The 27585-nt window shown below is 41.6% G+C and overlaps 1 protein-coding gene across 4 annotated transcripts; it reads left to right on the forward strand.

Moving 5' to 3' along the window:
- Nucleotides 1-100: 100 nt before the first annotated feature.
- pacsin1b (protein kinase C and casein kinase substrate in neurons 1b) lies at nucleotides 101-27585 on the forward strand. Of its 4 annotated transcripts, none has more exons than XM_071493096.1 (10): nucleotides 101-262; nucleotides 16404-16529; nucleotides 19816-19972; nucleotides 20059-20294; nucleotides 21821-21976; nucleotides 22460-22635; nucleotides 22719-22839; nucleotides 23241-23365; nucleotides 23765-23961; nucleotides 24514-27585. In XM_071493096.1, the coding sequence occupies exons 2-10, from the start codon at nucleotides 16470-16472 to the stop codon at nucleotides 24621-24623; spliced, it is 1338 nt and encodes a 445-aa protein (XP_071349197.1). In that variant the 5' UTR covers nucleotides 101-262; nucleotides 16404-16469; the 3' UTR covers nucleotides 24624-27585. The 4 variants fall into 4 exon arrangements, with proteins under 4 accessions (XP_071349197.1, XP_071349200.1, XP_071349198.1 ...); XM_071493099.1 differs by lacking the exon at nucleotides 101-262 and adding an exon at nucleotides 8733-8871 and having other exon boundaries at nucleotides 24514-25579; XM_071493097.1 differs by lacking the exon at nucleotides 101-262 and adding an exon at nucleotides 8812-8988.

A 27585-nucleotide genomic window follows, 5' to 3' on the forward strand; every position in this document is an offset into this window, starting at 1 on the left:
GTTTGTAACTTTGTTATTTGTTAATAAAGTTGTTCTCTCAGGTGCACCGTTCTCATATGCGTATACGTTTATTTTGAAAGCGCTTCCCGGAAGTCACGGTGTTCATCGTGGCAAGCTTGACACCAGCCCCCGGACCATCCCCCAACTGGAGGCTCCTTTCAGCGACATTTACCGGCGGTGCGACGGAGGCAGTCTCTGCTGATGAAGACAATGCTTGCATTTTGAAAAAGACAAACGGAAGCTGGATCATAATTTCATTTCGGTATGTTGCGTTTGATGTTTCATGTCAATTTTAGATTTTTTTTTGTTGGTGAAGTAAATGCATTCATAGCTGCATATTGCCGAACCGTTACATCTGCAGTCGCATTTGTCAGTCAGAGCTGGTGTAGGTGGGACTGAATTAAAGTCCATGATATGAGAAGTGAAGTGTTTTGAGAGGAAAAGTCTGCAGATGGTTCGCTTCTGGTTAGATGTGCGTGATAAAAACGTGCGGTTTGTGGTGAAGTGCGGGAGATGTAACTCGACACACTGCCAGACTGTAGCTTCCCCTGCTTCATGACACTTAGGTTATTACAAATAAAATTTAAAAAAAGCAGGATATCTATATATGATACGTTTCTAGTTTGACTTAGGAAAATGCATTTGAGAACATTTCTACGAGTTGCTCTGCAGACTCTGTGCAAAGAGGAGCAAGGAGCCGGTGCAGGCTGCAGCAGAGGGCAGGGAGGGATGGCCATGGAGTAAAAAAGCTCGTCTCTGGGGAAAGTCCCAGCTTCCTCCAGACCAGCACATCTCTTTGATTTATCGTTGGAGAGCAGATGGTGGTGGATCAGGTCAGAGCCGCTGTGAGGTGAAGACCTCCATCTGAATACAAACTAGTCTGTGAGTCTGAGTGAGCTCTGTCCACGGTTCTGAACTCTGATCACTGGCCACTGTGCAGCTTGTAAAGCACGGGTGGATTACTGGGCCTACTGGGCTTGCTTGTTGTGGGAACTGTTGGGTTTTTTCTCTGTAACAATGTAAGGTCTTGACCTTACCCTGTAAAGTGCCTTGAGATAATGTATATTATGATTTGGCGCTATACAAATAAAATTGAATTGAATTGAAATTGAATTGGTCCAGGGGCCCAACGGGTGAGGGCATCCCTGGTCCATAGCTTCTCGTCACTGTTAATATTTCTTGTTGGAAAGTCAATGAGACCGGTACAAACAGATGGAGAAAGATCACGAAGAGATAGAAAACAAATACTAGAGACACAAAATGACAACGAAAAGACACAAAAAGATTACAAAGAGACACAAAACAAATAAATGTGAAATACATGTGTCACAAATTGTGTCAGGCAGGGAAAATCTAACAAAAGATGCTAATGAGCTGCCTTATGGGAACTGTAGGATCCAGTGGTTTTGGAACTCGGTATATACCCGTGACTAAAGCTCAGGATATCTCGGCCTCTGCTGCTTTGATATTTTTTTCTTTGGGTGGATGTGCACTGTCAAATTGCTGGAATTCTCCTTTATTTGTCAAAAGTCTTTGCAACAAACGAATAATGTAATTTTCCAATTCTTGTTAATTAACCAGATGCGTAATCGATTAATAATTGATTAAGCAAAAAGCAAAAAAATTCAAATAATTGTTGGTTCAAGTTTCTCAAATGTTAGCATTTGATGCTTTCTATGTTTAATAATCATTGTAAATTGTACACTTTGGTTTTCTACACTGGATTCTACTATTGTTGAACAAAGTCCTCAGTTTGGGCTCAAGGCAATGAAAGGAAGTGATGAGCATTTTTCTGACAAAAAATGATGAAAATAATTGTTATATAATGGCCATTCTTGCAGGTTGAGAAGGAGACCCCTCCCTCCTGCGCTGTTTGTTGTAGGGAAATCATCTCGTTTCAGATCATCAAACCTATTAACCTGCAATAACAGGGCTTAAACAAACACAGCTCTGCTTTAACAAGGCATCATTTGGCTGCAGGGAATGGTTACAGAGGGGACACACTGCGAGTGAGTGGATTGTATTTTATCATGAAACACAGAAGGAATATGGAATATTTCTTTTTTAAATCAAGTTTATCATGACGTCAGATAGACTTCTTTCATTTCATGCCACTATCATAGCTGAGGGTCACTTAGAGAGAGGCGTGAGTGGGTCTGTGTGTCTCTGCTTTTATTTGAGTGAGCGCCTAATTGGATTAATTCATGTGACAAATTAGGAACACTCATTCAATTTGCAGCACCCGGTTCAACTCCTCTCTGTTTTCATAGGAGGAATGACGGATGAGATGTCATCGCTAATGTAATTAATTAGACGAAACCCTAATTCGTCTTCTTTCTCTGTATAAATAATTGGAGTTTTGACCATGTTATTCCCAGTGGGCAAAGACACAGCAGTTCACTCTCAATTTCCATTTGTACTTACCAGCCTGGCACATCACATCTGGTGCTCACAATAGGCATTAGATGATTGAAAGAGAGCAGTTCTTCCTCCATATTGTCCCTTTAGCCTTTGTAACCCTGAGTATGCTCTCAAGCTTTTACATATATGTCTTTGTTTGGATCGATGCAAATAAAATTTTCATTTTATCTCAGTTCCTCTGAGAATTACCACAACGCTAAAGAGGTTACAAGTGTTTCAAAGTTACGCACTGCTGTCCTACAAGGTCTGTTAGCAAATACAACTTGTTGTTTCAACTTTAAAATATGAGTGAAAGTGCTGCCTTAAAATTTCAGTTTAAGTCAGACAATACAATTGGTAATATTTCATGATAACTGTAGTGGTAACTGTCTTTTCCTCAAATAAATGACGCCCCCCCTCAGATAAAACATCTGAGTCTGCTCCCAGTGACTTTTTCAAATGTACAGCAGCACAGGCTTAATCCACTCTTAACCTTCATCATGGTTTTCATTATTATGAAAAGAAAAGGCCATGGCTTATCTTCAACTTTCCATCAAGCCAATTATCTTCAAACCACTGGTTTTGTTTCTGTAAAACCTTAATGTAATGAGTTTAGTCTTAGAAATGTGTTCAGTCAGTTCATCATTTCAAGTCAAAACACTTCAAGTAAAAACAACTCATGTTTATTAGTTCTGCACTTGTCTTAAGTCGGATAAACCTGAAATGAACAAAACATATATTTACATTATATTAATGAGGAAAAATGAGTCAATTGCACTGAATGCCTGTAAGAGGTTTTACTGTCTTCAATATAGCACTGTAGCTTAAAATTTACACTGCTCAGTGAAAAGGATCCTTCATACACGCTCAGAAGCTCAGACATACAGCCTGGATGTTGAGAGAGCAGGGCTTTGGCTTTGGCTTCAAGTGTAAGGTAACTGGATCCTGAGACAGGATCCTCACATTGGATCACGGGAAAGAGGCAGGGCTGCATTTCCTCTAAAGCCCGGGGGTCTGCAGGTCTGCATCCCGTCGGCTTTTCTTTCCAGCTGATGCTGCACATGGAAAGATTTAGGGTTCGGCTTGTGATGGTGCGTGGTGTGATTCAGTAGGAAGAAGGGCAGACCTGTCACAACATGCCACAGCATCCTGTGCTGCAGAGGGGTAGACCAGTATCAGATAACAGTTACATAAAGAAGCAATAGTTTTTCCAGCAAAGTGGTTGAGACCAAACAAAATGATAATAATTAATTTCAAGAATGTGTGTGCTTTGTCCTGTATTTGCAGAGAAAAATATGATTGGTAGCTTTTAGTTTTTCTTCTCACATACCTGAGGCAACCATTCAAGGAAAAGGACAAGACATATACGGGGGTTTTTTGTTTTATTTTAGTTTCAAGAAAGATGGCACGCAATTCTGAGCTGGGAAAAGAAAAGCTTGATTTCATATATTAACAGACATCTTGCTCTTTATGAGAGCTGCACCGGCAAATTGGTACAAGTAACCCAGCTGGTGTATATGTCAGCTGATAAGTAACAAGAAATCGCAGTTGAGAATTACCAAAGAGATGTTTGATATAAGTTATCTTCGTATACATGCAGAGCTGAATTGTTAGTTAATGTGTCAATCAACTGAATTTTTGATAATGAATTAATTTCAGTAATTTTTCAAGCAAACACAGTGAAACAGTGCCAAAGATGAGCAGATGTGCTGCTTTCCTTTGTCATGTCATTGTAAACTAAATATTTTTGGATGTTTGGTCTTTAGGAAAACAAGACATTTGAAGACATCGCATTTGGCTCTGTTATGGCTTTTTTTCTTTAAACAATTTTTTAGACGTTTCATAGCAAAACAATTAATAAATTCATTGAAAAAAAACCCCAATCATTGGCAGCCTTGTATCTATGTGTGGGATTTTCTAGCATAGCAATGTGGCCTTTTTTGTGATGCCTGTATGATCATGATCATGATGTACGCTATAAACACATAGTTTTTGGATTTTTAAATAATACCACATCGATTGATGGCTAAACATGGTGGGTGTTTAGATAGGTGGTAGAAAATCCAGAGGACATTCCCAGTTTTCACCCAAAGATGATTTAGCAAACCAGTCATGAAAGACAAAGCTGCTGGGTTTATTGTATGTATGATACTGATACACATGGGTCGTGCATCTTCACTGTCTGATTCTGCTGCACTCTGCCTACAGATCCTGAATCAGCAGAATCTAACCAGCAGGCTTTACAGTGCCGTTCAGGCTGCAACACAGTCTCTGTATTCAGCTCTTACATCCCCAGCTGAAACTTCCTGTAGGAGCATATTCAAAGGACTAAGATTCAGTTGTTCCAGCTTCCCAAATGTCAACATTTGCTGTTTTTCTCTCTTACGTTATAAAACTGAATATTCTACAGTTTTAGGCTGTTGAACATTTGATGGGGTTTTTCTAATGGTTTATAGACCAATCAATTAATTCATTAATCAAGAAAATGATCTTATCTATCAATTAATTGAGAAAGTAATTCATGGTTGCAGCCCTAGATCAATTAATTAAGAAAAAATGGCAGATTAATCAATAATGGAAATAATCATCATATGCAACCCTAATGAAAATCATTCTCAGGTTCCCAATCTTGGGGTTAGGACCCCCATCCCACCCACCCCCCACCCCCCCTGCCCCAAGGGGTTCCAACATTACTGGGATCCCAAAATGGCATTTTTGTATAACAAAACTATGCTTATTTTATTTTATACACTTTTCCTCTAATTCTTATTCTTGTGCACATTTTTGTGAAATGTAAAATACAAAATTCATTCAAATCAAACAATCTGACAAGTAAAAAAAATGTTTTGTTGAACTGTTCTAAACTCCATTGCTTCATTTTAAGGGGTCACAAGACAGTTGCATGGCAGTATGATTGTTCAAGCTTAGTTTAAATGTATCTCATCTTTGTGTGACTTCTGGTCAGACTTTCAGTGAGCAAAGTGCTGTGGGATGAATTGTTGTGAATCTGTGACACATGATGTGGATGCTTCCACTTTGCGGAGTGTAATAAATCAGTGCATGTCTCTGGGGCATCTCTGCAGTAGATGGTGCATCACTAAAGCCATCTCACAGCGCGAGAGGAACAAGGAGAGGCAGTTAGAGGTTGCTGGCTGCAGGTTTGCTTTGCTCCACTGAGGCTCCGACGTGTCAGATTTATAGTGTCAGTGAAGTGCTTCACAGCCAAACGAGCAGGAAGGAAGGGAGCTTGATGTTACCATAGTGACTGGGTTTGTCAAAAATGGCGTATGTGCGTTTGTGCATATTGAAGCAGGGCTGCAGTTAAGGATAATGCTCATTATTGGTGAATGTGCAAGTTATTTTCTCAATTAACAAATTAGTAATTTGGCCCATGAAATGTAAGATAATGAGAAATACAGTTTCCTGAAGCACAAGCTGAAGACAGCAAATCCTCACAGCTGGGAAATGTCTGTCATTATGTCAGCTAAAATGATACATTTTCTATCAGTCCATTTGTTGATTTACTCTTGTACTTGTATGTGTGTATGGATTACAGCTGCAGCCATTAGTTATTTTCACTGTTGAAGAACCTGTCAATTGTTTTCTTAAATTTGAGAAGCAATGAAAAATGAAAAATCACATGATCTTCATCATCAGGTTGAGCTTGCCCAGTAGTCAGAGAATCAGTGACGTTCAAATTCACATCTCTCCTGAGCCTCCTCTTGCTCACAGTGACCTAAAAGTTGAGTTTCAATGTTCATTCAAGGCAACTGGGAAAACTCCATCTGTTCACAAAGATCACAGAATCAATTTCACCAAATGATCATTTCGTTATCAATTCATCTTCTGATTATTTTCTCTATTAGTCAATTAAATGTTTGATCTATGAAATGCCACTTAATGGTGAAAGAACCCATTTGTATTTCCCAGAGCCCAAAGGGTTCATCTGGCAATCACTCCAAAACCCATATTAATTCAGCTTGCTATACAATACGGAAAGGACCGCCTATTATTATATTTGGTATTTTTGATTGTGTCAGTATTGATGGGTTTTTGTGTGTTTGTTAGGAGGTGTTTCTTACTTATGCAACAAAGAAACAGTATTTGTATCTGAAAAAGTGCTTTGCATCACTGATCATGTTTCCTCTGAGTGGATCTCACCTTTAACAGCCAGAGGACTTTTCATTCATGAGAACAACAACAGAGGCTTTTTGTGTGTGTGTGCGTGTGTGTATGTGTGTGTGTTTGTATGTGTGTGTGTGTGTGTGTGTGGGCATGTGTGTGTAGCTCTCATAGCTCTTAGCAGCTGCACTGTCTTTCAATGAGTCACTCCATTTCTCCCACTGAGATTCCTGCCCAGTATCAGCTTCCGTCTGTCCACAGCTCAGAGTGTGTGCACACTTTGAGTCTAGCAGCTGAACCAGGGGCTTCAATAAGTGCTCTGTCCACACTGCTGCTCTGCACTGGGCAGCAGAAAAAGAGTTATTGATTTCAAAACAAACTGGGATGGCAAGCACAGAGGTCCTCCGCACTTGTCCTGGAATATCGATTGAATTCTTTTAAGTGTAGAGTGTGAGAAATTGGCTCTGCGCAGATTACTGGATGATGCTCCACAAGCATACATGTGCATGAGTGTCAGAGAGATGTCATGTGCGAGAGAGGTGATGGTAACATATGGGGCTGCAACTTATACCTTTAACAGGTATAATGTTTACTGGGTTCACCATCTTGTTTAGTGTGTAACCAGATAGTGCTGCTGAGGTGAACGTCATTACTTCTTTTCTTTAGTTCTTTTACTGTGTCACCTCTGCACACCAGGGCAGTCGTTAGCGTCCTTGTCATTTTCCGTTTCGGACACATTCCCCTTGCATTTCCAGCGCTGAAAGTTGTGTGGAGAGATGGGGTCAGATGCTGTCTGACAATCCAACAAGCACTTTTTTAAATGGAGCATTGACCTCACTCAGTCACACATATTCATGCCTGGAAGCAAACCACAGTCTCATGTTTTGCCCACTGAGCAACTCCAGTGAAGCATTTGAAGGTTTTGTGCTTTGCTCAAGAGCACTACAGCAGTAGTGAGAGGCAAGTGCTGCTTGTTCATTTTCTCCAGCTGGATTTATCCTTCATCCATCACATCATTGTGATGAAATACAGTAATGTGCATGAGTTTAGGCACTTTAGATGTTTAGATTCTTTCCCATCACGTAACACCATCAGGGAGGTGCCTGACTGGTCCCAGATTCATTCTGAAGCACGGAGCACTATGACTGAAAACTGTGAATGACATTATTTCTGAAAGCATCCTCACTTCACTTTTAGCACAGTTCTGCAGATTCTAATTTAATTCTGAACTTTATACTCTATTTTGAATTTGGAGATTTATGACACACACAGCAAAGCCTCAGCCTGAAATGAAAGTGATATGGCCAGGAAAACAAACTCAATTATAAGATTGTGTTTTCTATACAAGGAATCAAGCCAGGCCTGCAGCCCTTTCAGGTCTACTTTTGCCTGCGCAGTGGTTGTAAATTACTTCCTGCAATAATGGGATATAACACCGGGGTCACATGGAGAGAGCCCCGCAGGGAGACACATGATTAGATGACACACAGATGGCACATAGTGGAGAGATGAACATCTGCCTGCGTGGATGGACAACCGGCTTTATTAGAGTATTTCATGACTTTTAAGGGTTTCAGACGAGAGGCAAGCTCAGCGTTGCACCAGCAGGCAGCCCGTGAATGGAAAAGTGGTTGTCTGGTTCATTTTGAAGCCTCTATTTGTTATCAGAGGACACACACACACCTGCGTGCTCTGAGTCACACTAAATAACAAAAGAGCTTTGTGTATTTGTGTGTGTGTTGTTGGCATTCACTATACAGTTCCTGTGGAAAAAAAAACTTTGTCCTCAGATAACTTGTTCTGAGGACGCTGCTGTTCTTTTATTCATTTATTCGTGCATCATTTTTCAGAATAGTTGAAAGACGCTCAGACTATTCAGCCTCCACACGTGGAATTCATTGTGCATCAGCAAAATGTGTATTGACTGAGTGGCTGCAGCGCGGCTGACCTGATACTCCTGATGTTGACTCATCCCTGTCTGTCCTCTACAAAAAAAAGCCCTTATCTAACCACCTGCGTAACCGTCTCCTCTCTCTGTCCGGCCTGTCTGCCTTTATCTTGGTGATGAGCAACTCTCCGTCTCATTCTTCCTTCTTTCTATCGTTCTATCAGTCTGTCCGTCGTTCCCTTTTCCTGTATCTCTTCTGCCTGGCTGCAAGGAATGTGTGTGACATGGCAGAGAGCCCTCAGCCTCCACCCTTCCTTGCAGCTAGCTAATTATTGATAGCCTAATGTGTCTTCTCAGGGATATGTCAAAGTTCAGTCTCACAGTGTGTGTGTGTGTGTGTGTGTGTGTGCGTGTGTGTGTTGAAAAGGCGTGCTAGACTGCAGGATGTGTCATGGTTGCAGGTGAGCAGTGACGCTCTTTGACTCGGGGTCTCAGGTGTCAGTTCTCCTTAAAGCTGTCAGAAGTTACTTGGAGTGACGCTGTGGAGGACTGGGGGGGCAGCTCAGAGGACAGACCAGGTTCAGTAAACTGCTCTAATCTGTAATGACATGTCTGGATGTCTAACTTTTACTCTGTTACAGTTGTATTCAAATTTGTAGTTGTGAGCTTCTTCCAACTGTTTTCTCATCGATTTCTTGACATTTAACACAGACGCAGTTTTAGAGTTGATCCAAATGCTGTTATAGCAGAGAAAGTCATCTTAGCTTTAGCACTCACACATCTTGACCTTTGTCTTGTGTAATTGAAGGTTTGGACTTAGTAATGGATTAAGTACTCACATTGGCATTTCCGCAATGTAACCTTGGACGCCCTCTGAATATTCCTTAAGTGGTAGATATACACAGATGATTATGAATAAGGTGCATCCAGCTTCTGTTTGACTTGTTTCCTCTTTAATTAATTTTCTAGCTCTGTCGTTGATGACCTGAGGCTTTATTTCCTGTATCGTTAATAGGCATCCAAGTTAGCAATCACCTTTTGCACTTGCTGATCAATTAGACCTTGACTGTGCTGTGTAAAGGCTGCAGCTATTACAAAACAGGAGAGACTGCACATATATTTAAGTCTGCTTTTGCCCAGCACTTGTATTATTGATGACACATGAATATTGTAGAGAAACAGGAATGAGTTTCAGCTAGCCTCCCGTCTGGCTGCCTGGGATTTGACAAATCGTTTTCAGCTGCTTCATATTTTTTTACAGGACTTTTAAGTGCATTCTCTCGTTGTGCTTTTTTATTTGTTTGGATACAGAACCAGTGCTTTTTTTTTTTTTTTTTTTTTTTTTTTTTTGCATTTGTTTGATCTGAGCATTCTCCAGTGCACTTCTATTCCATTCATACAGCTGCACACACTTGTACCAGGGAATTGCGCAATAACCACAATCTTCCACTGCTGCCCATTAAGCAACACCATCGGAGCAGCTGAGGGTTAAGTGCCTTTCATTGAGGCTTCCTCTGTGATAATGAAGCAGCTGTTGATGGGAGTCTGGACCTGCACGGATTCCCGTTCTTCATTCACATTTTATTGAACTACAACATTTATGTTTGCAGCCAAGACGTCAGCTGAGAATCCAGGATGTTTTACAGGGCTGGAACTGTTTGTCAGGGGCCATCAGTGGTGATATTGTTGACTGGAGACCAGTGTATTGTTTTGTAAAATAAATCCCCTCAGATATCCATGATAACATTGCATTTCAAATGAACTCCCTCACAGATGTGGGGTTAGAGTTTGCCGTATTAGCTAGAATATGACACACACGGCAATAATGTGTGTGGACACAAACCAAACTGCCCTGCCCAAAACACAACATAGCTCCCGGTCAGGCCCTCTCTGTTTTATAATCCAATTCGTCCTGACTGTGACGTGAGATTACATCAAACCTTAAAGAGTTTCTCCATGTGAGTCAGGCTGGTCATCTCGTCTATCTGTTTACACGGCAGTGTGAATTATTAATGAATGTGGCTCTAAATATAGGACCTGAATCTGATGAGGGCAGCAGCAGAAACACTTTGTCCCGAGGGAAAGAAAAAGTGCTGCATTTGAATAATGTGGCCAAGTGCAGGTGTTTGTGCTCAGAGGGCAGCGGGGCTGAGAGGAGGTGTGTGTGTTTGTGGGTATGTGAGCATGTTATAGACAGTGGAAATTACTCTGACTTTTCAAACTGCATGAAAAGCTACTCTGTGGCTGTCAGGACGCGGAAGTGGCAACATATTTGTCTATGAAGATTCTTCTTTGCTGCTCAGAGGGCGTAGTATGACCCCTTGTATTGTAAACACGAGCTGGCTGAAGCTCAGACTGGTAATTAACCAGCTGTTAATGCTAGCGCTGGCTATGTAGCAATAGCAAAACCAGTGTACAAACAAACCGTAGCGCTGCCTTTCCCCCCCACAGTGTCTTCATCCTCCTCACGTCAGCAGTCACCACTGGGACCTGTCCGTCCTCCACCTCACCTGTTGGGTACTTCACACAGAGAAGATCGGAGACACACTCAGCTGTCCTCTCCGCTCTCTGTGGTCTTGTCTTATTGTGGCAGTCTGGAGATCGGGCTGCAGCTGAGACTGTGACGGAGGTCCCCCTCCATTGTTCCCCTGGTTTTTGGAAAGCACTGGATGTGCCTGTGTGTTAATTAAAGGAGAAGGCTGGTGAAATGTCCCAGCAACTTCCCTCTTTATGCTGAGTTGTAACATGAATTCATACATTTTTGAATTTATTTGTCTTGGTATTTTACCTCTACAGTAAAGCTGTCAAACTTCATCTTGTTCTGAACTTTATGACAAGTTGTCTAATTATTAATCAGTTTATGGCTGCAGTGTCAACAGCACAGAACTGCTCTCTGGCCTTTTATGCAAATTTCTGAACAGCTTACGTTGTCTATCCCTGAGTCACCTCCACTCATCATACGCTCAGCTTGATATGTGGTAATCTCCCGTTACCTAATCCCCGCCGTGCCTGTCTTTTATTGGAGCCTACTGAAGGAATTGGTGGTTTTTAATAAAGCTGAGCTGCCATGAGGTAAACTTGGGGACTGTGTGGCAGTAAATTAAAACCCTCCCTGCTGTTTGAAGTCTCACCAGCTGAGGAGCAGCACCGTGTCCTGCGTTCATAAACACAAAGTAGCCTGGTCATTGAACGCCTCACACATCCACACTACAGCATCTCCACTGTTGCTCAAAGGCAGCAGCCCACCCATCCACCCTACACCCCCTCCTCCTCTCTCTCCCTCCTCTGTGTCTCTCTGGCCTGCTGCTCTGTCTGAGCCTTTTAACCAAAACACCAGAGGATTATCCCTCACTTATTGAGAAATAGACACACACACACACACACACAGACAGTCTTTTCCTGCACAGTGCCCCAGGCAGGAAGATCTCAGATCACAGATTAGAGTGACCGGCTCCTCTTCCTCTGCTCTGCACGCTGATGCTCCGTCGCTCAGTCTGTCAGAGAGGACGGCGGGCGGTGCTGAGCAAAAATTAAACAAACAGGAGGGGAGGTGAGGAGGAGGAGAGGGGCTGGCTGCTGGAGGAGCCCACGTGTCTCTTTTCTCCTAGCTGTAGCCTTAGCCGCTGTTAATGGAGGACTCGGGGTAAGCTTTTGTTGCTTTTGCGGGGGGCTGTGTTCTCCCTCTCTCTGGGTGTGTTGACGGCCTTTGTCTTGGGGTTTGACTCTTGATGTGTCGACGCTACGGGCTCGCTGCGCTGCGAGTTGTGGCGCTTTTTTGATGCCTTGTGCACTTGCTTCAGAGGGATGGGGATTCCCGATGCTCTTGCTTGTTTGTGAGGATGTGGATGTCTCAGCGTTGAGGCTGCAGGTTGATGAAAGAGCAGAAAGATTAAAGAATGAATCAAAGCAACGATCAGTGATGTTGACTAAACCTCAGATGGTGCTGCCACTGTTAATGCTTTGTGTGTGTGTGTGTGTGTGTGTGTGTGTGTGTGTGTGTGTGGTGGGGGGGTGGTAGGTATTGTTTATCTGTACAATGAATAATTTACTACATAGAGCTCTAGATTAGGAACACAGTCAGATTCATGGCATAATATCTGTCTCACTTGTTGGCTTTGATAAAAAGTAGAAGAAGCCAGTCAGCGGTTGTTTTCCTGCCTTCATACGAGCCGAGCAAAGGGCTATCCTGAACAAAAGCCCACTCTCTGCATGTTGCTAATGGATTAACCAAGCATGATAAACACCCTCTCCACGCTGCATTTGGTCGAGGCATTTTGTTTTGCCCAAAGCTGTTGGGTTAGACCTCTGCGGAAATTTCCCTCCATTAATTGGATTTTGGATTTTTTTTTTGTCTCCTTGCTTCCTTCTCTCCCATTTCATCTCTGCCCTTCATCGTGAAAAGTGTTGCTCCATCCATGGGTCCACGGTTGACCCAAATACCCATGCAGCTCCCGCCCCTCCCCCTGACCTCCTATCAAAACACATCACTGCTCCTTCGCTCTCTATTGTTTCATATCTGTCTCTTCTGCATCAAACCCGTCTTCATCAGCAGAACTTAATCTGTCAATTTCTAATCAGCTGCTGGTTTATATTAGAGTTTGCCATACAAAGAAGGGCAAATCAAACTTTGATTTATTTTTTATTTTCTTGTCGACTTTGAGCAGTTATTCTCTTTCTTGCAGCAAGTTAGAGGAGAAGATCGCCACCACCCTCATGTTTGTATGTAGATATGAAGGTCAGCTTAGCATAAAGACTGGAAACAGACTCCACATCAGCACCACTAAATCTCACTAATTAACACGTTAACAACTCATTTCTTTAATCTCTTTTCGAGCAGATTAAACAAACACGACCTTTAGAGGCTCATTTCTCAGCACACCGTGGTTGTTTAGTGAAGTGAAATCACCACCAATCATATCTCAACATCAGTACGACTTCACATGACAAATCCTTATCAAACGCTCTCACGTGCTTACCGATGTTTCGTTTTCCAAACCAGTTTGAAGCTGATAACATTGCACTGATAACAGTCCTGTCAAGTAAACCTCATTGTTTCTGTTGTCATGTTTATCGTTTTTGTCATTTACTTCATTTGCGCCCTCACTTTGGATCTTATCTCGATCAGCATTTCTGTGCCCGTGTCTTGTTCGTAGCTCCTGCCTCAGCTGCGCACATTCATATCCTACTCCTTATTTTCTGTAATGCATCTTTTTTAATCACGGCGTCGAATCACTTCCCTTATTTATGGTCGCACAAATAGCTGAACTGAAGCAAACAAAATGCAGGGCTTTATTGTTTCATCCTGGGGTTAGTAAATAAGAGTGAGAAGGCGAGAAAAATAAAATGTTTCTTACACAGCAATATTTGTCTGTTAACTTTAACTAACAGAATCTACTGGCCACACCAGACCAATTATGGCTGCAGTGCTAAACCCTTCAGCGTGGTGAACTGAGTAAGAGTGTGTGATTTTCTTATGAATTCAGCATTTTGTTTGAGAAATGATGTCTGTTATTTCAAAGCCACACAGTCTCACTTACAGACTTCGCTGCCAAACAGCTTTAATGAGCTGCAGACATCAGCGCACGCAAGCTGCATTTTCACACAAAGATAATGAGTCTTTGATAAAATATAAAACCTGGCATCGGTTTATTCAGTGTCAAGAGGTGTCTCTCATTTTAATGATAATGCATTTCAAACTCTGTGGTTCACTTCGCAAAGTGGTAGACAGTGTGTGATTTGTTCGTAATCAGGCTTAAATGTGCAAAAACACTAGCATGGTCCTTTCAGCTCAACAAATTCAGAGATACAAGACTTTCAGATGGAGAGGAACCCACTTTAACAGCCTCATTGACACTGTTGTAAAGGTCTGAACGTGCATTTAAATGTGAGCTGGGATACAGGCAAAAGCATGAGTCTGTATGTGTGTTTCATGTATTGTGTATATCTGTATGTTGCTGTGTGGAATATGAGCTCACTGTGAAAACCCAAACCAACTCATGTTGTGAAATGACATAAGTTATGTTTTGTTTATCTGTTAACCTGAGATCTAATAACGTGTTTTTAAGACATAGACCTAGATTCATCAGTTTCCATTTATCGGTTTATGCTGTTAGATGCTTAGTTGGTTATGGAATTGACCTTAAAGTTAAAAGAGATTCAATCAGAAGTGTCATTTCGTTGAATATTTCACAAACTGGATATGTTACAAGAATAAACAGGTTTGTTTGGTAGTGGCTGATCATCTCCAGCTATGAATCCATCATAACTCGAACCTGACCTGGTGAGTGTGACCATGATGAGGCTGCTGCAGCTAATGTTTGGCCAATGTCAGAGTACAGGTTATCAACTTATGTGGGTTTCTTTGCTCACATATTACTAGATATAGATCACTACCTCCTTCACCTCTTTTTTGTGGTGTTTCTGTTTGTCCCTGTCCAGACATGTAAAAGGCCCCCCACAGATTAACTTCAAAATGATGTCTTTTATGGTCATTTTGCATCTTTTTGTGGTTGTTTTGTGTCAGTTTGCAGTAGTAATAAACCTGGGACTGTGCACAGTAGGCGTGTTCAGTAGTCCATTTGTGGATTGTTTATGCAGGCAGGTGGACAGTTAAACAGCGCTGATGTTCTCTCTTTCTCCTCTCACTTTGGGAATCATTTTGTGCGCTAATTGCAGCAAGTGTCATCATTAGCAGTCATGTCACAGCTCTTCATTTCTGCAGCAGCATAAGGTGTACCGGCGAGGCTCTGGGATAATGTTAGCTGATTAGAATGACGGAAGATTACTCTGCAATTACGCTACAGTGTTCTGACAGAGGCTGGGTGAGCTGAAAATTAATAGCCAGTCATTACATCTATTGACAGAGTCATCTCAGGGGAGCAGAGAGACGAATAACCGAGAGCACTCTGGTTATGAGGGTGATTGTGGTTTTTTAAGTATCAGACTTCACTGTGTGGAAAATATTGTGTGAAAATAAAACTCACTGAACATCTGTACACTTAAGTTTGACCCTACACACAAATGTATATTAGATAATTCAGTGGTATTACCTTACATAGAATCTGTCGTCATGATGTAAGGAAGGTTATAATAATGCTGAAGCAAATGTCCGTTTGACAGAACAGTAGCTGATGAAGCAAACATACTAAATTTAATTCTAATTTTTCCATTTTATGTCACTGTTACTTGAATCTCATTATGTTTTAGAGTGATGGTGAAGGTGTCACTTTAGGTTCTGCAATATTATGAGATTTTTAGGAAGTCAACTGATGGAAAATGACTTTGGCAGGTTTTTTTTTGTTTAATCATTTAATTAATTTGTCTCTGGCAAAAATGCCAAAATTCATTGGTGGTGGGCCTTTTTTTAAATTATTTTTTAATATAAATAATTCTATTATCTACAAAATGTTTAAAGATATAATATATATTTTTAAACATTTTGGAGACCAGAAAATGTATTGATTAAATCGAGGATTTGATTAGTAGATTAATCAGTAAAAGAAATAATGGTTAGTTGCAGCCTTAGATTATATTTCTTAACTTTCTTAAACACAGAGAGTCTGCACCATGAACAGAGTCACGTACTGGCAGCTTTACTTGCATTTAGTCTGCGTGGTTAATTGTCTCATAGCATCCTGCATAAATGTTTCATGAGCTCTGCCTTTTTCTGGTTACATAAGGACTTTGCCTCCACTTTGAAATCCATGACACAGCACTTGTGGGTATTATAAGAGCATGAAGAAAGAATTAAGATTAAGACTGCGATGTTGTGATCACATGAGCTGCGGGAATAAGCACTCAGTCTGTAAGTGATGGGACAGAAAAAAAAAAAAAATGCATAAGCCTGTTTCATCTCAGCGTCATAGCTGCATCCAGTTGAATGTGAGGCGATTATTTTCATGAATATCCCCAAATGCGGATGTTTATGCGTCTCACGTATCCCTCTGCTCACACTCTCTGTGTTTACACTCTCTGTGCTCATCTTCTCTGACAGTGCATGACGAGCGTTACTCTGCTGCAGACCACCACAGCCTGAAGCCATCCTGCCAAATCTGGGACCATGTCTGGAGCCTACGACGAGTCCGCCAGCCAGGAGGAGACCACAGACAGTTTCTGGGAGGTGAGACCAGCTCCTGACAGATTAGACCTCACCGGGAGCTGACGCCGGCGAGCGATGAACTCTCACTGAACCTGTTGTGTCTGGGTGGTGGGAGGATGGATCTGGGGCCTCGTTTTATCAGCTGCGTGTAGGCACAGATCTGAAACTAAGTCAGGCTTGTACTCGGCGGTATGCATACTGTAGCTGCAGCTTCATCGGTGGTGTTTGATCAGTTTTCAGTGCAGTTCTCTGAGCCAGCACAGATCACAATTGACACAGATTTAATCACTGAGCAGAATGACTTTAACGGTTACGTTTTGTCGTCATCATTTCTGAATGAGTCGACTAAGCCGGCTAAATCTACTGTCCTGCAAATGTAGGTACGATGATTAAAAACCTTTTTTTTTTTTTTTTTTTTTTTTTTTTTACTAGCTTGGCTTTCAGCGTAACCATCAGGGGCTTCTCACAAATAATTGCCGCTATTTTGTCACTGCAGTGCTACTCTGACTCCTCTTGTGACCCTGATGTCTCTTTAGTGAGCTGCTACTTTCAGGTCTTTTTTTTCTTCACCTCTACAACAGCCCTTATTACTGGTGACACTGTTCGTGGCACTTTCCACCTGTCGTCATGCTGTATTCTCTGTTCTTAGGTCAGCCACTTGTGAAATTGCTAAATGACACATTTTTGGTTTGGTTGAACCTCATTTTCAGTTTCTCGGCCTCATTGTCTTCCTTTTCTTTCTCACTTGCTCCATTTTTCAATTACAAGTTGTTCTACGTTTCGGGTGTAAGCTGTAAAGCCTTTGTTTTTTTCCGACGGGTCTCATCGAGGAACAGGTGGGATTTTTACTGATCAATGTGCACAGGTGTAGATTTGCATGTTTAATACCAACTATCTTGTCAGTACAGGAGGCTTTAATGCACAGATTTGCATCTGTGATAAACGTTTATATGCAAAGCCTGAACCTTTGAGGTGGAAGTTGTAACAAGTGTCTATATAATTAGGGTCTTGAGCTTTTTAAAGGCATGTCACCACTGTGTCTGTCTCCTACCTCTTCAAGGACAGCTACATTGTACAGGTTTCCAAAGGATGTCTGTATCTATTGTAATACCTGACTTTCACACTAACTCCTCAGACTTCTGTCTCCTGTTTAAAGATGGGAGCGACAGGCAGACCTGCATCAAATGAAAGGTGCAAACTGAAGCCATTGTCTGTGCCAAGCAACAGTTGATTGTTGTAGCAGATAAATCCACATTATGTAACCAAAATATAATAAACCTAAGAAATCCTGGTACTCCTTGTTACTGTCCTATGCGGTGTCATCTATTATATGACACCTCAATCTGTTGAAACAAACCAACAAATGGTAACTGATGACAGGTAAATGGAAATATCACATTCATTTTCTCAATTACTTGATTACTTGTTTAGGTTATGAGATTCAGAAAAATGGCTAGGGTTAGGGTTAGGAGCTAGGAGGTAGCTAGAAGTAGACAGACATGGGATATAAATAAGATCTTAATAATAAGCTCTTGGTGTTGCTGTTCCCACATTTAACAAGGCCTTAAAGTGGATCTTTGTGAAGCCTGCTCAGATGATGTCTGATGTTGCTTTTTTGTCAACAACAAAACAGTCTTATCACATCAGCGAAGAGAAGCAGCAAATCCTTACAAATGAGAAGCTGCGAGTAGGAGATATTTGACATCTCTGCTTGAAAAAAAAAACTTCACAGATTAATCAAAATAGTGCTTTTATTTTGTCGATTTGATGTTTAATTATGTTGTAAGTCTTGCAGGACTTCTCCCACAACATTACATCACCAACAACCTTTACGTCACCAGTTTGATTTAATTTGAGCAACAAGTTCCCAGAAGGCCATGCATTATATATGAGAGCTGGTGACTGTTCATAAACCAAGACAAAGTTCACCACAACTCAGGCTACAGATAATACTGACTATCATGTAGCTGTATGTTTAGACACAGTGTGTGTGACGGACTGACTCAGCAGTTATTTTAGACGCTTCATAGGTTCAGGTTTTATAATCCGTTTGTCCTTAGACTCGCTCGTGTTTTACCCTCATCGCGTCTCCTCAGCCAGGCAGTGTGCTCAGGAATCAGCTGGAGCAGCAAAGGTGTCTGCTCCCCGCACACAGTCACTGCATCACAGTGGAGCCGCTGCAGTGCTGCCTGCCGATCGCTGACTCGGCTGGCTGAAGCACAGGGCGGCTGTGGAATGCTGTCGCTTTTCCACGGCTGCTCACATGTAGTCCACATTTGAGATTTGTTGAGTGAGGCTCAGGTAAACACCTAATTCTCATTCAGCACAGACACAGTCCTCTTTCCTCCGTCAAAGACGTGTGAAGTGACTGCAGGAAGCTGGGCTTCGCTCTGTCTCTGGGCAAAGCTCACAGCTCTCTGGGAGGTTGCTGCTCCTGCGTCCATGGAGAGTTGTAAATTATATGACATTAACCCTCACCCCCCCCCTCCCCCTCCTGCTTTCATTACATAACTCCACACTCAGCAGCAGCAGTCTCTTCCCTGCTGTTCCCTCCTGTCTTTTCACTGCATCACCTGCAGGCTGAGAGGAGAACTGCTTTATACACTTCATACAGTGAACCCAGCAGCAACCGTGCAGTATGCAGCAGTTTTCTCAGTAACAAAATACAAACTCTCTGCTGTCAAATCCTCAAGGTTTTCAAAAGTGATCATTTTCTGCATTTCTCGGTCTTACATTACAATGAATTAAATATTTGGGCCGTTGGACTCTTTGCTTGGACAAAACAAGACATTTGATGGGGTCGCCTGGTGTTCTAGGATATTATGATGGGTATGTTTCAATTTTTTGTTTTATGGATGAAACAAATTGAGAAATTAATCTGCAGATTATTAATATTGAAATAATCATAAACTGCAGCCTTAGCCTGAAGTAAATTCAGAGAATGTGCTCATCTTCAACCAGGAGGAAGCAGGAATAATTTGACAGTTTGGGAAGGATTGTGCTTATTCGCTTTCTTGATGAGAGCTATATATCAATCCTCTCTTCTAACTCTCAGTAAGAAAGCAACTGAATTTCAACCTGTTCCCTCAGCACATTACATTTGAGGAGTGGCATACAGTCAATCAATATCTGACCCTGGATTAATTACCAGAGCAGAACCAGAGGGTGGAACAGTCCAGTGTTCACAGTGAGCACAAAAAAGGCAGTGACAGTAAATGATACATAGTATATATATAGTTGTATAATAAATTGATAGTTTTTCAGTCAAATGAAATTACGGAAGGTAACTTGAAACATTTCTTGTCAGGTTGGGAACTACAAGCGAACAGTAAAGAGGATTGACGATGGTCACCGGCTCTGCAACGACCTGATGAACTGCATCCAGGAGCGTGCCAAAATCGAGAAGGCCTACGCACAGCAACTGACTGAGTGGTCCAAGAGATGGAGACAGCTGGTAGACAAAGGTAAGAGGTGTTGGTGAAGTCTGATGTTTGTCTGCTTTGATACTGAAATGCTTCAGTGTTTTACTCACCCTTCATTCCTCCACCAGGGCCTCAGTACGGCACAGTGGAGCGAGCCTGGTTGGCGCTGATGACGGAAGCAGAGAAGGTGAGCGAGCTTCACCAGGACGTGAAAAATAACCTGATCAACGAGGACTTTGAGAAGGTGAAGAACTGGCAGAAAGACTCGTACCACAAACAGATGATGGGAGGATTCAAGGAAACCAAAGAGACAGATGAGGGCTTTAAGAAGGCCCAGAAACCATGGGCCAAAAAGCTGAAGGAGGTGAGGGAGTGTGTTTTTTTTGTTTGTTTGTTTGTTTTTGAAATCTTTGAGACTGACACAAGTCATGACTGGGACTAAGTTTGTTGTGCTGACATCTTTGAAAATAATATTTAAAAAATTCAACACTTACTGATAATTTCCCTTTGGGATGAATGAAGTCTTGAACTTGTGGACAAATGAAGAACACTGGGTTGACTATATTCTATATATGTAGCTATTCTACACACCTACTATGTGCATAGTAAACATGTTGTTAAAGGCCGCTTAGCAGTAGTATTTTTGGACCCAAAGTGCAGAGGACAGACTTGAGTCTTTAGGCAACAGTTGAGGTTTTACAGTTATTTATTGTAGAAACTTGCAAAGCTGGCAGAGGCTGGGTTGGTGGAGGCGAGGGACTGACAGCAAACAGATGGAGCAGGGCAGGCAGTTGGCAGGGAAAACAGCAATCCAAACCAGGCAAACAGACGAGGACGTGGCTGGATATGACAGGCAACAGGAGCTGACGGGATGATGAACCAGCAAACAGGCAAACAGGCAACACAGCAGGCAAAACAAGAAACCTGGCCATAGCATTTGTATCACTAGTGTAGACTGAACGATCTGGCAAAAGCTGGAGGAAGATACGGGGCTTAAATACTGGAACAGCTCGATGAGATGATGAACAGCAGGTGCAAGTAGACAGACTGTCTGGGGACAAACAAACCACATAAGGGAAGAGGAAACAGCAGGAAAGCATGGAGAATTAAGGGAGATAACAACCTAATCCTAACATATGTATCGTTTTGTATTGTATTTCTGGAATTAGTTTAGTTTCATTTTGAGCGCTTGGAATAACTGCAGAAATGGTAAATAAATAAATAAATAAATAAATACCCTTATGAAGAATTTCTCTGACATATACTGTGGGTTTGCACAACCCATGCAAAAAAGAATTGCCATTTTTTTTGTTGTAATTAAAAAAATACAGTGAATAAATACATTAAAGGGACTTAGACAATAGTGATTAATATTGTAATGCCACTTGTTGTTCGTGAGTTTTGGGTCAATGTGTATGTGTAATGTGTTTTTCAACAGCTTATACTAAAAGAGCTGTTAATCCCTTTTTGTTGCATTAATCATTAGGCTAATTATTTTAGAATATGATATCCTGTCAGCTTTATTTTAGAGGTAAAACTATTTAAGTTAAAGGTGTATTAATCAATAATCAGCAACAAAGTCATTTCTCAAGCAATAATGTCAAATATATTGTTGTTTTAGCCTCTGAATTGTGAGGATTTTCTGCTTTTCTTTGTCTTAATTATCAGACAAAACGAGGCATTTGATATCATCACATCAAACATTTTTAAGACCAAATAAATAATCATTAAAACGAGAAAATAATTGTTGGTTGCAAGCCAACTTTATTTATGCCGACTGAATTACTGAATACGTTTGTGTGTATTTCTCACACGTGCAGATTTACTCAGCATACACCATTAGTACAAAAATGCTACGTTTAATTTGCTTATTTCCTCTTTCCCCTGTAGCTCGAGGCTGCCAAGAAGTCGTACCACATGGCCTGCAAAGAGGAGAAGCTGGCGTCCACCAGAGAGGCCAACAGTAAGGGAGAGGCCTCCGTGACAGCTGACCAGCAGAAGAAGCTGCATGAGAAAGTGGACAAGTGCAAACAGGATTCACAGAAAGTGAGAACATCAGCTGCTGCAGCTCAAACAGGCCTGTGGGATCATCATTATGCAAAAGCTATTTTCCACAATCAAGTCAAAGCAAATCAGCTCAGTGGCTATTTTTAGATGCGAGGCTGTGTTATAATGACAGCCTGGCTGGAGTCAAGATAACATTGTTAATGTGTGAGTGAATACCACACCACCTCTTTATCTGCTCCATATGATACTTCAACGTGAGCTGTTGTGAGGTGAAGTGGACTCTGAGCTCTGCCTTGACCTTCACACTCTTGAACCATGAGTCTTTCTTGTGTTTGGAGACACATTTATTGGCCGTTCAAGGTTAACAGGATTCACTTTTGACCACAGAGAAGAAAAACAGGAACATGTGGACAAGACGTGCCGTTAAAACATCAGTCGTTCCCACTTCATTGAGATATTGCACAACTTTTAACATTTATTCCATGCTGTTAAGAGTTTGCTTGTGTTTGTGTCACCGCCTAGGCGAGGGAGAGGTATGAGAAGGCTCTGGATGAGCTGAGTAAGTGCAACCCTCACTACATCCAAAACATGGAGCAGGTGTTCGACCAGTGTCAGCAGTTCGAAGAGAAGAGGCTGAGCTTCCTCAAAGAGGTGCTGTTGGATGTCAAATGCCACCTCAACCTCACAGAGAACCAAAGGTTTGAGACGCTTAAAACATATTCCAGACACTGTCATCAGCCAAACATCATCCATGCACTAACTCTTTGCTGGTTTTTCACAGCTATGTTACAGTATACAGAGACCTTGAACGCACCATCACATCAGCCAGCCCGCAGGATGATCTGAAGTGGTTCAGCAACACCCATGGCCCCGGCATGCACATGAACTGGCCACAGTTCGAGGTACAGAAATGCCATCACAGTAACAGTAGTGATGGTAACTTTCATAAATACAATCTGGAGACATTATATTGTCACTGGAGACCTGCAACATTCAGCTTTATATGCTATCCAATCATTAATACCACATTTTGGATAGGAGCAGTAATTTCAAAGATGAAAGAGAAATACACTCAGTTTATTAGGTACCTCAGACCTACCTACCTAAAACTAATGTCCAACTAAAAGTCTAATAAACTGAAAGTGCAAAATCTGGTTGATGATTAATAATATTGAGGCAGCGTTGAGCTTAAAACAAGTGTCCCTCAAAAGGCGACATACTGAGTGATACCTGGGACTGAACAACAGTTACTGTGCAGGGCAGAAAATCCAAATCTAAACACATTTTTTCTCATGTTTTGCAGGAATACAACCCAGACCTTACCCATAGCATCACTAAGAAAGAAAAGTCAAAGAAAGGCATTGATGGAGTCATGCTGACTAACGTCACAACAACAGTAGACCACGCTCAAGCTGGAGACCGGGGAAGGTAAAATCTGATCATTCTCTCTCAGTCAGTCTCTTATCCAGATCAACTTACACATGTCTGTTGTAACATTTCTGTTACACAAAGTGTCAGAGTGTGATACAGATTTACTATTTGTTGGTTTCATGACAAAAGTTTGTGATTTAGTTTTATTTAGTTTTTTTTTTATCATCATCTATCATCATTTTTTATCACAGCTACAAGCGCACAAGCACAACTGCAAATGATAATGAAAGTACTGCAGTAGTTTTAAATGTGATGGGATCATAGCTGTGTACGTCCTTTGCAAATCAAATAAAAACAAGTAAAATGTCAAAAAACACACTGAAAAGACAAAACTTACACAGTGGCAGTAATATGTAAAATAATGTTTAACATTCAACTGAAATGTGTTGCGTTCAGCGTCAGCAGCTATGAGAAGAACCAGGCGTTCACAGCCTCCACAGAGTGGTCGGATGAGGACCAGACAGCCCCGAACTCAGGCAACGACACCAACGGAGGGACGAACCCCTTCGACGAAGATGTGGGCAAAGGCATGAGGGTGAGAGCGCTGTATGACTACGATGGCCAAGAGCAGGACGAGCTCAGCTTCAGGGCAGGTGAGTGTCATAGCTGGTGACTCCTGGTAACAGCCACAGGGTTGGTGTGGAGCGAAAAGTCTGCAGGACTGCTGCCACAGTTACAACCCAAGCTACCATTTGGTTTCTCGAGCACATTTCCTGCTGCTGAACTGTTACAGTACATAAAGTCAATGGTTTACTCCACCGAAAAGTCTTTCAAGTATCTGTTGTCAGCTTGGTAATACAAGTTTTTCATCTATGTGAGCTCACCAAAACAGATTGCGATATATACAGACTATACCATATGAGAAAATAGAAATCTGTCAACTATTAGATATTTTGCTGTATTGTTTTTCTTATTTATCTGTTATCATCCCTTTAACTCCTGTGGTCGTATGAGGTCATTGTGGACAGTGTTTCATTACAGTGAGTAGGACTGCTTTATTGTGATTTTGGGCAGAAGACAGAATTGCTGCATCACACCGATGAAGCCCCATCATTGGTCAGATATTCAACACGTTACATAGAGTGTGCTGTTTCATTCAACCTCACCCTCAAGCTGCACGTGTCTGTCTCCTTTCACTGATAAAGGGGACGAGCTGACAAAGCTGGAGGAGGAAGACGAGCAGGGCTGGTGTAAAGGTCGTCTAGACAACGGCCAGCTGGGTCTCTACCCGGCAAATTACGTGGAGCCGATCTAACCGTTCCAGCTGTGGACACTTGTCTCGTTGGAGGGCAAACCCAGACTGAACCGTCCAGTCATAACTGCACATTGCCAGAGACTTCAAAGCTTCCTTGTCCCGTCGGGCGCAGTGAGCTGCCTTCATCTCAGCACTCATCACAGACAAGACTTTACTGCAACAAAACCATCACCACCCCCAGATACAGCAACTGAAGCAAAATATTTCAGTCTTGTTTGTGTGTAGCTGTGTTTGATTGCAGTTGTGATGCTAACATGCCGTACAGTATGTTCTCTCATCATAATATCGATATGGTTTCGTCAGTTGTGCCTGGATAGTGAGAATGAGCCGTGCATTGTGCATTACATGTATATATTTTCATCTTTTTTTTACAGACTGGATGCTTGTACAGTTTTTTTTTTTTCAGTGATTTTGTGAAATATTTACATATTTAGCCTCAGAGGAATAGTTCGACATTTTTGGGAAATGCGCTTATTTGCTGACTTCCTGAGAGATAGATGAGAAGATCGATACCGCTCTCATGTCTGTACGATAAATATAAAGCTAGAACCAGGACCAGGTTACCTTAGCTTAGCTTAGCTTAGCATAAAGCCAGCTAGCTCACAAAATCAGCTTACCAGTGCCTCTAAAGCTCACTGATATATCTCCTTTGTTTAATCCAGACAGAAAGACACAAGGCAAAGATGCTGTGAGAGGTAAAAGGGACAAGTCATACCACTGTTTTAAAAACAAGAGGAAGCTGGTTATTGTAGTTTAGCCGCGGATTCTGCCTGCTTCGCAACACAGTCACTGGTTGCAGCAACAGCAGTGGCAGTGACACACAGCTCATGGAGGCAATTCAGGCACTTGAAGTAGCAAAATAAAGCAATTTCAGATATCAGCAGCATCGCAGCCTGAAACTAGAGGAGCTACACCAAAACAGTAGAAAGGTGATGAGCAGCAGCTGGACTGACGAAAGTGACCTTGAGTTTTTGAGACCCAGCTGAAAACTAAAGGGTCAAGGTCTAAACAGTCTAGATTTTATTTGTTTTTCTTTTTTATTTCTGTTTTTACCCTTTCTTTAACATCACTGCAATTGGTTTTACATTTTTACCTTCTGATTTTGAGTTTGTTTTGCGGCCCCGTTTGAAGCGCTTTGTAACTTTAGTTTTAAAAGGTGCTCCACAAAAGTTATTTTGTGTCTGAAGGCAAAAAACTACACGTTGCGGTTTTTGTTAAACAAAGAAGATACATGATTTTATCTAGTGAGTTCTAGAGGCAGATCCAGGCTAGTGTCTTCCCCCCTGCCTCATGTCTTTGGGCTAAGCTAAGCTAAGCTAACCGGTGTCAATCAATCTTCTCTTCTAACTCTGCAGGCATGTTTCTAAAAATGTCGGGAAGTATTCCTGTATTGGATCTAGTTGTTTTCCGCCTCCACTCCGCAGCATGTCAGTGAATTAGCATTTGGAAACGGGACAAAAGACTAAAAATAAAACGGTTTCTCTCAGCAGAGCTTCTCTTTGAAATGGAAATACAGTACAGTACACACTCTACCAAACAATACAAGGATTGTTTACATTAACCTCCACTGTCCCACCCATCCACAACATGGTGCCTGCTATAACCTTTCATTTGGTTTCTCCTCTATTTTGTCTCTGCGTGTGTTAATGATGCAGTCGCCATGAGCAAAACCTGCCCGGAAAAATATAAACCTGCAGCTCTTTCGTACGGAGATTAGCTTCATTTCATAACCAAGGTTTTAGTTTTCATTTTCATTTTTTTGAAATTCCTGCAGTTAATGTGACTTGTTTACTATGAGTGAATGTCAGTGACTCCGTATTATCAGCTTCCAGCTCTTATCTCTGTGATTATGTGCATGCTGATGCTCCCACACAGTGTTTACCGCTCTGATCTGAACTGATCCAATGCATGGCCTCAATTTGTTTCCACCAAATTATTGACAGATTCTTGACTGAATTAAAACTCTTATCAGGATGATGATGATAATAACAATGCCATTGATTTGCATAATACTGTAAAATTAATTCACTGTGCACCAAAATGCAGGCTGTATTAAATATAGGCTATGGGCATCTTTATCTTTAAATATTTGGCTTTAATGGGAAAAACTAAATCAAACCTTGTACAAACCAAGATTAGGAGTGCATGTGGCAGTGCAGTACGTGTTATATGAGACTGGTTTGTTACTCCTGGTAAACGCAGGGGCTTGTGAATACGACACCGCCATCTATGAGGAAGACGGGTGTTCTCTTACTGATGTAGACAGAGAAAGCTGCAACGAGAAAAGCAGAAAGAGGATCTGTCTCTGAAATATTGATGAGACAATTGCCCTGTCTGTTGCAAGAGAGAAGGAGGGACATGTCTCCTGTCATGGTGTTAATGCTTCTGTATGCTTCTCAAAAAGTGTTGCTCCTTGTAAGCACTGGCTTCAGTGGTGAGATGACTATTGCCTTATCAAAATCTACCACCCTACCACTCCAGAGACTCTCAAGCAGTCAAGTTCAACAAAGTGAAAGAGAGCTCACTTCCACAGAATCTGACTCCAGGATATCCAGCTCAGTTTACATCAATGCAGCACGCAGGCCCCTTTTGTCTGATTGAGGAAAGACCTCAGCATTGTAACTGTCTTAATGTATTTTAAGCTGTATTTGAAACAGAATGGGACTGTTTACAAGAGTGCTGTAAAAGTGCGTAAAAGCGGACATGTAAAGCTGCAACTGCACAACCACTGTGAAACAACTGTGATACACTGATGTTAAATCATATTTTAAAAATTTGCTCAAATGCTCCTTTTCTTTTCTGTCCTTTGCTCATGCTGGTAGTGCTGGGGATCTGCAGTGTTGAAGGAAAACTTTTTTAGAGGACTAGAGGGCTTTCTCTTTTTTTTAGCGTAGTGCTGTAATTTCCAAACTGTAGTGCCTGTTCATCTGCATAAGCAAAAATAAAAAATGTCATCAGAAAA

The sequence above is a fragment of the Trachinotus anak genome, unplaced genomic scaffold, assembly GCF_046630095.1.
Source record: "Trachinotus anak isolate AG129_WGS33_773 ecotype Australia unplaced genomic scaffold, CSIRO_AGI_Tana_v1 ptg000013l, whole genome shotgun sequence".
Classification (NCBI taxonomy): Eukaryota; Metazoa; Chordata; class Actinopteri; order Carangiformes; family Carangidae; genus Trachinotus; species Trachinotus anak.